Raw genomic sequence first — 13,328 nt, forward strand, 5'->3', positions numbered from 1 at the left:
AGACGCGTTCAGATGAAAGTCACCAGTTAACAGGGTCGCTTGTTGAACCGTAACACTGGGGATTGCTGGCCTGCTCCCAGACAAACACAACACAAATGTTCAGGTTCATTTCCTGTCTTTTGCGTCCAGAAATGTGCCTTTTTATCAGCATCGTCTCGCTGTGTGAGCTCGCAAAGAGCAACCGACGTCCGTATTCGTGCCCTTTGTGTCTGTAAAGTCATCTTTGCTTGTTCTCAGTCGTGACAAAGAGCGAAAAGCTAATGTTAGCAGCTGATCTGAGGCCACATCGGATCGCATATTGAGTGACACAGCGTGGCTTATAATAGCTCACACTTTGTCTTGGCATTAGCAAAGACGGATACAGTTACTCGCTGGTTTTGTTTTCCGTGCATGAGACAGGGTTTAGGAGTGTGGATGTGGGGCGGGTCATTTAATTACGTTAATTTTATGCAGCTGGGGGTAATTCTGGCACCATGTTTGATTGGACAGTAGTTTACAGTTGGGGTTAATATAAATCCATTACTTCTAAAGACAGAGCCTGGCATTATTATGTAGGTGGAAATCGACATTCAACGTGTGTGAGAGCAGTGGTGGCAGCTGTTCCTCTTTTGCAACACGCCACTAATAAATGAATAATACACTGAATTGCATTAAGCATACTGTATGTAAGCAGATAAATATACCTGCTCCTGGTACCTCTTGAGGGGGTTTAAGGTCAGAGACACTGGTGCTAAGCAGTATTACATTGAGGTGGACTGATTGTGTTTTGAGAAGGACCTGAATCAAGAAAAGCAAGTAACTCTCAACAGTCGATAAGCTTTGAATAGTGTTTTACTTCATAGATGACTTTTGATCCTTTTGGATAATGCATTTAATTACTGAATGGTGACCTCATGCCCCCAGGTGCATCTTATCTAGTCATTTTTTGACAAGACCCTGGAATAAGAGGAAAGTAGTTGAGGCATTTATATGTGACTTAAATCAGGATTTAAGGACACATGGAAAATAGTACAGGTCAATCACTATAATCAAAGGGTCATAGCATTTTTTCTGTGTTTGTCTTTAGGTTCGACCACATCACTGTGACTTCATCTCTTCACATTTTCAAACCTTTGTAGTTGTTGTTGAAGGCTAACTTCAACATAAAATGTAAGTAATGGTAACATTACAGCTCTCCATTTTGTTCCTGTGTAATATATCACTATCTGTACCAATGATAACAATGCATAGTTAGTTTTTATGTGAATTTTATTTGCCTACTTCATTATAACAATGGAAAACAGTCATATTTTTATGAAATCACACTAATGACTAAAGTAATGTCAGCACCTCTATCTTTAATGTTGTGAGGCTTCCTTTTGACACTTTGTAAACTGTAATGTAATTAAGGCGAGTGTATTAAATAAGTGACTGTGCTTTATCTGACTGAGTCGCTCTCACTCTATATAGCTACAGATCTGTCGCTGCAGCACCCTGGGCACCGAGAGGAATATTTAGGTCAGTCAGACATCATCAGAAATGTCCATGTCTTTGCTTTATCCAATCGCCGCCTAATCACTGCGAACCACACACTTATTAAAATAATTGTATTATTTTGTACTACTCATGGGTGTTTTTAAAATATTTGATATTTAAATGATGAAAAGCTGTGCAAATAGTTGTTAAAATGCACCTCTTAAATACGCAATTTGCTGCATATTTGTGAATTTATTTATGACTGAAATAGGTTAATTGGTGTTTCACGTGGGAAAGCACTGAAACAAATGTGGGCCACTGTTTTTGTTTTTCCAGATAATCATGGACACCCACGAGTCAAATGTGCACACCATCTCTCCGGAGCTGCCGGCAATGTTCGATGGCATGAAGCTGGCGGCGGTCGCCACTGTGCTCTACATCCTCGTCCGCTGTCTGAACCTCAAGAGCCCCACTGCACCCCCGGACCTCACCTACCAGGACACAGCCCTCAACCGCTTCCTTCTCAAGTCCTGTCCTCAGCTGACCAAAGAGTGAGTTGCGTTCGCAGCTCTCCTCCGTCTGTCACTCAAAAGCGTTTCCGTGGAAACGGCATTGCTTGTTGGCCATCTGGGGCTGTGAGCGAAGGTAGCTGTCTGGCGGTGGTCCATCTGTCATCAGTGTTCCTGAGTGTTTCTGTACCAGACATTTCTGGCCGTACCATCAGCTCTGCCATGAATTCAACAGCAGGCTGTATTTTCGGGATTATCCCAAAGGTAGATTGGGTTGTCACACTTACAAATATAGACTTGTTCACCGCAGGGCACTACATTTGCATATATGACGATGCAAGTCTCCCCCTCAGGCAACTCTGATGACTCCTTTTAATTTTAATATTATAACTGGGTTTATAATGACTGATGCAAACCATTGGTTGTTGATGATGCACGGTAGTGGGAGGCAGCTTTCCTTGTGCATGCTAAACCAGGTTAGTAGCTGGGCTCTAATGTCCTGTATGTTGTGGTAAACCCTGTACCTGCCTTTAAACAAAGTTAACTTGATTGTTTTTCCTGGATGAGCATCACTGTCCGTCTGCTGGTGTTGTAATACGTTCAGCTCCGTAGGGTGGCTCTCTTCAAGGTTTCATCACGAGTGCCTGCTTGTATAACCGATTGTTACGGAGCCATTTGCCTTTCAGCTGCAGTGTCAGTGAATCATAAGGCCACGCTGGTGTTTACATTTGCGACTGGTTTATTATCATTCCCTCCTGAAGAGCCATATTTTGCTCACAGAAATGCTTGCCCTGGTGAACAGTTGAACTGAGATGACTTAAGTCCTGGAAACATGTCGCCATGGTTGATGTTGCTGTTGGCATCGTCCGCGTTGTGTCTCTGTGTTGTTTAGAAGTCATGTTTTTAACCCTGCTGTGTTGTATAAAGGAGATCAATTACACAGTGGAAAGCATAGGAGAGCTGTTGTGTGGTTAACATAGTTAACAGACATTTTGTTTCGCTGTGTTTGGGAATGTGCACACAGGGGTGTTGGCTAATGGTGAGGACAATCCAGAACAAATACCTTTTCCTTAAAGAACATCTTGGTGTTGGCATGATTTCTTTTTTCAGCGACAGGAACTTACTTGCCTTCAGTAGTTTAATTTGTCAAAGAAACATGCCTCAGCGGATTGCAGTATTATGCAACTTGTTTTAATATGTGTCCTTGATGTTAAAGCAGCTGTGATGTTACAAACAGTCCAATAGTTAACTGACTCTATTGAAGTATGTTTCTGCCTTTATTTAGTCTGGTATTGGTCGAACACTAACAAGAGTCAAAAATTTAAACTAGAGCAATAAAGATTGTTGAGTTCTTTTTAGAAAAGCAAATTGTCAGGACAAGCCATTTAGTCGTTATTATTTTTTGCAAGTAGTTTTAAGTCTGGACTTTGAGTCTGGACTTTGAGTCTGGACTTTGAGTCTGGACTTTGAGTCTGGACTTTAAGTCTGGACTTAAGATCTTTGCTTCATCAAACCACAGTGGCGCATCTGTTTCCTTTTCCGTTGCTGTGAGGAACCACAGCACACATGACTGGTGTTACCCTTTTTAAAAAAAACAGACTGAGATTAAAATTCAAACAAAAGGTTCACCTGCTACTCCCAAAATCTTTTTTTAATTTAATTTAATTTCTTTTTTGACTCGAAACAAGTACATTTTTTAATCTCCCAAATTTTGATCTGAGGTTACTCATCAGCAATATTTGTAAATTGTGAAGAAGTGAAACTCCTTCACTTACTGTACCAGTAATTAGAATTGACAAAACGTTTTTAAATTGGTTTTATTTTGAAAACTATATTAATGAAAGAGAAAACAAAACATAGAAAAAAATTGGTTTGCATTTAAAGTTATCTGTTGCCTCCTGTGCATGGATTCAACTAACCTGGCAGTGTGCTTATCCTCCTATCCACATTACAACAACAAGGTCATCCTCTTCCTGGACTCGTTGATTAAATCGTCTAGAAAACTCTGGTTAAGCTTCAAATTACAGTGCACGCTGGAAGTGATTACATTATCACCAAATGGAAGTATTACTGCTCTTTGATTGACAGCTCTCTTATGTAATTGTGCAGTAATTGTTGGGCGGCACAGTAAGAGATGAGGCAACACGAGGTTGAAGGCCTTGTGGAACTATTGATGTAACTGAACCCTTTGTGCTCTGCTGCTACTTGCTGTCTCTGTGTTTTGTTCTATGTACTATAAACACAACAGCTGGTATCCATGTTGCGTCTGTGCTGCTTTACTTTACGGTTATGCTGATCTTGTTTATAACAACTCACCGCCTCAAAGATGGCCCACTCTTCACCTCATTGTAAGAAAATCTAACAAGATTTCATATAGGATGTTACTGGGCACAAGTTGGATTTGTACTGTTGTTAAATGTGTGTGTGTGTGTGTGTGTGTGTGTGTGCAGATGTAGTTTGGTATTTAACTGAACCTATGATAACTTAAATGTTCCTCAATTTCCCCTTGAATAGATGATCTCTATACTGAATAACATTGCCTCATGAACTAAACATTTATTTATCATTTATTTATGGATGCAGCATCACATGAAAAGCCTTCAAATAGTTGTTTTGGTTGTTATTCCTACAGCTCTTATCAGCCATAATTATAATATTGCATTACTTGGTTATTCTTTGAATGATAGGACAGGCAGCTGAGGAAAACGGTGTTTCCTGTCAAATCGTCCACATTCTTTTGGTCTCACCGTAGCAAAAATATGTTTTTTCACGATAATCCACAACATGCAGTAAGGCTCAATATTTCAAAGAAATATGATGTAATCCACAGACTTTGACTCCTACAACTAACTCCTACTGACGTTTAGATGGAATTCCAGAACACACATTTAGCATAACGTACACAGCACTTGCATAGCAACAGACTGACGTTAAACATTGATGTCTATTGGGAGCATGAAGCAATCTTTAGAAAAGCTACAACAGAAATGTGACTTTTGTATTACAAAATATGTTCCAGGATGTTCATGCCTGCGTCATGAACCACAAATGCAAATGTATCTGCTCGGGATAAAATTGTGTTAATGCCATTTCTGGGAAGTAACCTTGTGCTTTTATCGACTGCATTAGCAGAATAAGCCTGTGTTTCTAAATCAAATTTAATTGAGTCCAATTTTTGTGTTTTCCAGGTACATTCCTCCCTTACTGTGGGGTAAGAGCGGTCACCTCCAGACGGCACTGTATGGTAAACTTGGCCGGGTGAGCTCACCTCACCCAAGTGGAGTCAGGAAGTACTTACCCATGCAGGATGGGGCCACTGCGACCTTTGACCTCTTTGAGCCACAAGGGGACCATAGAACAGGAGGTGACACTTTATTTTTTCTACTTTTTCTTTCCCCACTATTTTTGTTGTTGTCATTTGCTCCTAGTTGGATAATATGTACTTGTTGATTGTTATTTGGCTCTCTACTGCCATGCCAAACATATACATCTCATATATTTTGTAGTTATTTATATATTGTAATCCTGTTTCTTCATGTTGTAATTGTTCTAATGCTACATAGTCTGTTGATGTGACACCTTATGAGTGTCTGTCTGTCTGTCTGTCCTGGAGGAGGGATCCCTCCTCTGCTGACCTTCCTGAGGTTTCTCCCATTGGTTTTGGTTCCTCATATTGTTTTTCCTTATCCAATTCGAGGGCCAGAGAAAGAGGGGCTTGTGCTATATAAATACACTTGACTCAGTATGTGAGGACAGTTTTAGAGATGGATTTTTTTTTTCTTTGAATGCCTCAGTTGAACCCTGACACCCACCATTTCAACAGTGAACGCCTTTCAGAAAGCTTAAGTTTCACACTCCCAAAAAAGTAGTGTTACTATTTCCATTCTGCTTTGCAAAAGCCATATGTCGCAGACAAAAATCCTTCGCCTTTGTTATGCGTCAGCTGCAGTGCTCTTTTTTTTAAATCTAATAATCTGCCATTTAGGAGAGTGACATACTCTGCTTGCATATTTCTCACTGGCTAACGTCTCTCTGATCCTATCTTTCTGTTTGACCAGATGACATCACCATGGTGATATGCCCTGGTATTGGTAACCATAGTGAGAAGCATTACATCCGAACCTTTGTGGATCACGCCCAGAAGGATGGCTACCGCTGTGCTGTGCTGAACCACCTGGGAGCTCTTCCCAACATCGAGCTTACCTCTCCGCGCATGTTTACCTACGGTGAGGCCATAGAGCTGACTTCAGTTTCACACTCCTGTCACCTCAAAATCACTTTTTCATAATATAATCATATCTAGGGATGAAAAATGGGATGTGATTTGGTAAAAGAAAAAAAAAATGACATCCTTTTGTGGCACCGTAACTTCATTTTGATATAATCTGATTTAGTTAAAGTATTCTCAAATCAAATCTCTGTCCATAATAATGTCAGGGTAAAAGCTGAAAGGCTATGTGAGCTGGTTAGTGAACCTAAAGCTCCCAGAGTTTGATATAATTGGAGATTTAAGACCTGAGCTCATTTAAGAGGTCTGGAAGAGACTCATTTACAGCTCTGAGCTAAAGGCATCTCCGGCTAGAACTGCTGCGCAGAGAAAAAGAGCTCCGTCCTACAGAGGTGTTATGTATTGATTTGTAACTGTACTGTTTCCCTCACAGGGTGCACATGGGAGTTTGCAGCCATGGTCGGCTACATTAAGCGGACGTATCCTCAGACCCAGCTGATGGTGGTGGGTTTCAGTCTGGGTGGAAACATTGTTTGTAAGTTCCTGGGCGAGAACAGGATGAACCAGGAGCGAGTGCTGTGTTGTGTCAGCGTCTGCCAGGGGTACAGCGCTCTCAGGTGGGTTGTTTTCCTCTCATCGCGTAATTAAAATGCATCGTATCATCAAAGCTCCTTTACAACACCAGCACTTGATGTGCGCACATTTCTAAATATAAATGAAGCTCAGCATAATGCCACAAAATGATAAGTGCTTGCATTATATAATCACATGCATAGTCTACAAGTCTAAACATCTCTCCTTGGCTTTTTAATCATTCAGCTATCTTATTTACTATAAGCTTCAGTGATACACTCACTCTTTTGCTGAAGTTATCATTTAGAATTTTTTTAAATGCGAGGCAACGTTTTACATTTTTTTTGTGAACTGCCATCAGCCTTGGGTGTTGGTTACTGCTCCACACTCCAGTCTTTTTTTTATCCCCACAGTTTGCTCTAACCTTGTTGTGCGGATGTTTTTTACGTGTTCAGGCTGTGTATTTTATATTATGCATCTTAGCCTAAATCCCTTTCACTGACTACACGTCCTGAATAAACATCATGTGTACGTAGCGTGCCTTTTGTGAATCATGCAGGATAAACAAATGTATTACATTGGTTTGTTTACCACCAGTGCGTGTAAGTGTTAGAGCCACACCTTCTGTGTTTTGCATGCAGCCAGCGTCTCTTGGCAGACATGACAGGCTGGGTCTGTTCAAGTTTGGATGATGGCAGTTGGGAAGGGTGTGTCTTGTAGAGACTGGCCTTTTGTAAAATTGGATTTGCAGTTTTTTTTCTTTTTTAATGAATGCTCTGCTTACAAATCAGTATTCAGACCTAAGATGGCCCTTCTGTCAGCGTTCCTTTAGCTCTCCTTCTTATCCACAAATAATGTGATTAACAAATACATACTTTTGATTATTTTGATAGATGTATTTGTATTGAAATGCTAAAAGGCTAATTAAAAACATTCTATCTAATGGTCAGTTATTTGTTAAGTATCTTTATTTGCTGTGTTTGTTTATCCTGTCTCTGTCAGTGAGCTGCATGTCAATGCCTGACACCCTTGCTTCTCTCCACCAGGCTCTTTGTCCGGTGGATTACACAGTACATTTAGTGTGTTGTTTGGAATGTAGACAGTCTGCACAAAGCTAACTTCCTGTGTGTTTGTCTTTATCTCTCAGGGCACAGGAAACATTCCTACAGTGGGACCAGTTCAGACGTTTCTATAACTTTCTCATGGCTGACAACATGAAGAAAATCATCCTCTCACACAGGTACCAAACATTTTAGGACCTACTATAGTTTTGTATTACTGCAAAGTTCTATCTACGTTGTTTATTGCTGCTTGCCAAAAAACGGTGCTCTAAATTCTCACCAGTATAACAGACAACGTGGTTTGTCAATTCTTTAAACGTTCTCTAAACCTTTATGTAGAAACTGTGGCTCACCCTGGAGATGCATCAAATGGGTTTTCATTGCATCTTGATCAGTCATTTTGAGATTTCAACTGTAGAGGCAGACCACAGTTCCATCAAAGATCAGTGTAGTTTAGGCAGGTGAAGATTACACATTTTATTCCGCTTTAATTTACAAGAGAATATGGTTTAGGTTTAGTAGGTGTTACACTTAAAGTAAGGGACGACATGCAAGTTTTAAGGGAGGGGGTCAGAAAAAGTAGGTCAGGATTTTTTTCTTTTTTACTAAAGTGAGGGTTAGACTGTTTTTTTTTTTTTTAATATACCAAAATATTAAATTATTATTTTAATAAGTACACAATATACACCATCTTAACTTTGTTTTTGGTTAATCAAGTTGTACCAATACTGTTAAATTATTTGGAGATATTGGTTGGAGGCTATTGCAGTCTTTTTCTCGGTCAAGGAGGCGTCCAAATTAAATATTAATATCACTGTGGAGGGTCTTGCTTTTGAGCCCCCTCTACATAAACCAACATTTTTTTTTTTTTTTGAGCAGTCAGTGATTTCAACATGTTCTATGAATAATGTTTGTGTTTATTTTTGCACGTTACAGGCACAGTCTGTTCGGGGGAAGCCCAGTTAAAGTGAAAGATCTTGATCTTGGTCGTCTGTACACGGCGACATCTCTCATGCAGATTGACGACAACATCATGAGGTATGTGGAGAAGCAAATCATTTGAGGTTGCTTCCAGTGAAAGTCCCAGCTGTGTGTTTCAATGTAGTAGATTGCAGATTTATTACATTAATGTTCCTCCACTTGTCAATGGTGAGAAAATGAATTATCTGTGATGTGTTGAGTGGGATTGTTTAATGACACTTCCTGTTTTTGGGGTTTCAACAGAAAATTCCACGGCCACAGCTCTCTCAAAGAGTACTATGAGAAGGAGAGTTGTGTACATTATATTCATAACGTAAGAACTTTGCTATATCCACCTCACATCATCTCATGTTATGTTTCTCTTTTTGCTCTGCTTTCACATATGTCTGATGTATGAATTTAAATTTTGTTATGTTTCAGGTAAACGTGCCACTGCTGCTAGTGAACGCTGCAGATGACCCTCTAGTTCATGAATCACTGCTCACCATCCCTCGCACACTAGCAGGTAACTAACTGCATGCATCACAGCTGTATTTCATATTATCCTACTCCAAATTTAGCCACGGGATTGTTGTTGCCATGCTGTGGCTGCAACAGCTGTAAAAAAAGAGAAGTTGTGCTCACAACCCCCCACCCACTATATATAGTATTTGTATTTAATGCTGCAGACAAATTCCCCAAAAATACAAACCAATTTTAATGGTCTGTACTCGGCTCCATATAATTCAGCTCAGTACATGAGTTGTTAAGTAGTACATTTACCTGCAGTTGATCCTCTTTTGAGTCGATGGGTTTGTAAAACAACAGGCTTGTCCTGTCTAAATGATGGCTGCAGTTTTACACCAGAATTGGTTCAGAGAAAACGTGTCTGAATGTCAAAAAGACCTCTGCTGAGTTGGCTAGAACAGGACAAGGTGTGGCAAAGAGGTCAGCTCTATGAGTAATGTCTTTTGGTTCCAGCAGCTGTTACTCACACATACAGATAGCGAGTGTCCCTCTCGCTATCTGTTTGAAGTGACTTTAATTCTTTCACAGGTTCCCAACGTGTGTGTGTGTGTGTGTGTGTGTGTGTGTGTGTGTGTGTGTGTGTGTGTGTGTGTGTGTGTGTGTGTGTGTGTGTGTGTGTGTGTGTGTGTGTGTGTGTGTGTGTTGCCCTTTGCTCTAAAATGTGCAGTGACTCAGACGCATGACTACCAGGGAGGGTCTGAACATAAATACACTTGCTGTGTCGGTTCTGTAATTACTGTGGATTAAATATGTTTGATGATGAGAGTTAACTGCATTCTATTAAGGCAGTAATATAAAACTAAAAGTGTTACATTTGGTCGACAATGCTTAAACACGGTATAGTCTCCTCTGATTTTCTATTTTCTTTACTGCATTAAAGAAAATAATGGCTAAAATGTGGCTAAAGAGGTAACAGGTTTTATACAATGAAACTTAGTAAAACAATAGTGTTGCACAGTGATGTGTGTAAGCATTCGTCTTTGAGGCTTGAACGTTCACTTTTTAGCCTAAGCTGTTCTCCAGAACGTTCTGTTTCAACCTGTCACTCAGTGCCATCTGAGATGGTGGCTCCAGGTCTGGACGAGCACTCGGTTGTCCCAGCAGCTGCCAAGAATAATGCAGAGTGGTGAAAGCCCTGTGGGATCTTAATCACAAGTCAACCGTGTCAGGCTACCCCATTAACCCAGATAAGAGCAGAAGAATAAAGAGATTCACGCCATTCCTTTTCAGGAGACCACTGTGCCTGATTGTGTACAGCTGCAGCACTCTGCATAGGTTCATACGCCAATCGGAGAGTTTAGAAAGAAGAGATTAATGGAATGGAGGTGGCCTAGACCCTTTAGTGAGGTCCAACACTGATGTTGGGTGATATGTCAGTGTTCAAGTTCACTCTAAAAGAGAATTATGGTGTTGAGGATCAGAGCGCTGCAGACCTGTCAAGTTCTTCCACAGCAAACTTTAAAATAAACATACATTTTAATGTTAATGCACCATGGTTTCTACACAAAAGCATGTACTGTTCAGGTATGAAAATCCCTCACCTTTCGGCGAAATTCGCCGTTTTGAAACCAAAATAGGTGACCTACGTGGATCGTGTAGATCCGAAGAGTTTTTGTTTTTGGGAGGGGCGGGGGAGGGTCAACTGTCCGCCGTTTCTGAGATTGGAGTGGGACACGGTAAAAAAAACTGAAGTCGTGATCATCTTCGCAATAGAAGATCTTTGACTGTCGAGTCTTGGCCAATCAGCGTTAAGATGTCTACAGCGGCTTCATTCCCCTCCCACCAGTTTTTTTAATGGCAAGCTAGTCAGCTAGCTAACGTTGTTGGAGAGACAGCGAGTGAGATTACTGGCAGCGGAGAGTCCGTGGCAGCGTGTGGCGTCAGACAGGAGAGCGGCGACTCAGCGGCGGCTCAGTTCTACCTACTGACACCTCACTACATATAAGGAGAGGACAATGGAGATTTTATCCAACTTTTATTTTAATAAAAAAAAACGAAATGAGTTTCCTCCGTAGGGTGGCCGGGCTCCTGTTTATATTTAAGGGTCTAAGATCTACGTGTAGGAAAAAGTGCATCCTCAAGTTAATTATATTCCATAGAGTTATGCGGTTATAATCACTGTCACACAGAGAGAGGTGTGCATGAAATTCGCCGTTTTGAAACCAAAATAGGTGACCTACGTGAATCGTGTAGATACGATGAGAATTTTTTTGTCGGGGGGTATTTATATTCAGTGAACTGCGAACAGGTGCGCGTGCCAGAAGGGATCGCGAGTGCATGGAAATATTAACGCGAAGGACCTTGCATCACCAGTGCAGACCACCATCAGAAGCATCTGGCAGTGCTCAGCAGGCCAAGAAACAGACTGCTGAAGAAGAGAAAAGGGCAAGGCTGAGACATGTGGCAAAACAGCGAAAGCGGGCGATGGAGACACTGGTGGTCAGGCAAAGAAGAAAAAATAATCTGGTTCTGAGAGTATTACGAACTGTAAATTGTTATCTTTGCCAATAAAATGTATTACAATCTGAATTACATTGTATTGGCTGTCAATCATGATGGAAGAGTAGACAAGTTAAGTTACAGCATGTCCACCATCTCTTGTGGGGGTTATGCATTAAGCCATTTGTGGTTCCCTTACCATATTGTGCCTCATATACTATACATGTTAGACCCAGTGACAGGCTGGCATGAAATGGCTTGCATAATACTTAGTAAGGAGGCCATAATAATTTTTGACTCATGCCTGAAGTTAAGTTTCTCCAGCTCTCCCCAGGTTGGCAAAAAAAGCATCTCAAAATGCATCAGATTGATGCTTTAAAATATGGAATATTTACATTCATTATGGGTTTTAAATTAAAACCCATAATGATCATAGTTTGTCAGCTTCTCGACGAGTCACTGCCCCCCCAACCCCCAACCCACCCTCCTCCCCCGGGCCCCTCTCACCTTCTTCACCCCTGACCCGTTTTCATGCTTGACTGTTGTATCCACATACTTTTGGCCGTATTGTGGCAGCTAAGCAAGCACAAGGCTGAGTATGACAGCCTGCGAGACCCACCTCAAGTGTTTATATCCTATAAATTACCTCCAAGTTACACATTGGACGACCTATATTAACCATTTGGAGCATAATCTTCGGGAAAACATTTTCGGATTTAATATTTCAACAGAAAATTGTGTTTTTTTTCTGGCGGCAATTACAGAAATTGTATCTTTTGCAGCTTATTGATTGGTTTAAACTTTCAGCTGTAATAGTGGCTGCTTAACCGTACCTGCCATACATTAAATCATGCTTTAATCTGTTTGACCATGCAAACACACCCTCGCTATCTGTCACAGGCATAAAATATTTCCTGGCAAACCCATAGTTGGACATGTGTCGGTTTTCAGATACTGATTTTTACACATCGTGCAGAGTACAGAAGCCTAATGACTGTGTGTCGTTGTGTCCTCCTTTAGCAAAGAAGCCGAACGTCATCTTTTCCCTGACACTACATGGAGGCCACCTGGGCTTCTTCGAGGGCGCAGTGCTCTTCCCCCAGCCCCTCACCTGGATGGACAAAGTGATTGTGGGCTACGCCAACGCCATGTGCCAGTGGGAGAAACAGAAACCGCCGTGCCAAAGTGTCCCATTGACTCCGAACTCCTGCGCAGAGGAAAAAGCGTAAACTTCTGAACCACTGTATCTCTCTCACTCTTTCTCTTCCCGCTCACCCTCTCCAAACACCACTGCCCCAGCACTGAGGAGACACCTGAACTAAACCTTAAACTGCTCTCTTCTCTGCCTTCTCCTCTGGTGCTAACTTCTGCTCCCGACCCACACATACCGGTCAAACACATCTCCACGCCTTCTCCACAGTTCCCCTTTGTAATCACAATTACCTTACAGTATGTGAAGGAACAAAAACAACTAACTGCCTTTGTGCTCCATTGCGAAGACTTTGACTTCCAAACAGAAACATTGTGTTTCTTTTCAAGTACACAACAGTGGTCTTTGGCTAATGGAGGCATTGA

At 41.2% G+C, this 13,328-nt stretch overlaps 1 protein-coding gene across 1 annotated transcript; it reads left to right on the forward strand.

Moving 5' to 3' along the window:
• Positions 1 to 1,797: 1,797 nt before the first annotated feature.
• LOC306735245 (monoacylglycerol lipase ABHD2) lies at positions 1,798 to 12,982 on the forward strand (the record flags this gene model as incomplete). The annotated part of the gene is made up of 9 exons (XM_079216698.1): positions 1,798 to 2,006; positions 5,153 to 5,328; positions 6,023 to 6,190; positions 6,626 to 6,809; positions 7,913 to 8,005; positions 8,763 to 8,864; positions 9,051 to 9,120; positions 9,228 to 9,312; positions 12,774 to 12,982. The coding sequence occupies 9 exons, from the start codon at positions 1,798 to 1,800 to the stop codon at positions 12,980 to 12,982; spliced, it is 1,296 nt and encodes a 431-aa protein (XP_079072824.1).
• Positions 12,983 to 13,328: the final 346 nt, after the last annotated feature.

The sequence above is a fragment of the Taurulus bubalis genome (genome assembly GCF_910589615.1).
Source record: "Taurulus bubalis genome assembly, chromosome: 4".
Classification (NCBI taxonomy): Eukaryota; Metazoa; Chordata; class Actinopteri; order Perciformes; family Cottidae; genus Taurulus; species Taurulus bubalis.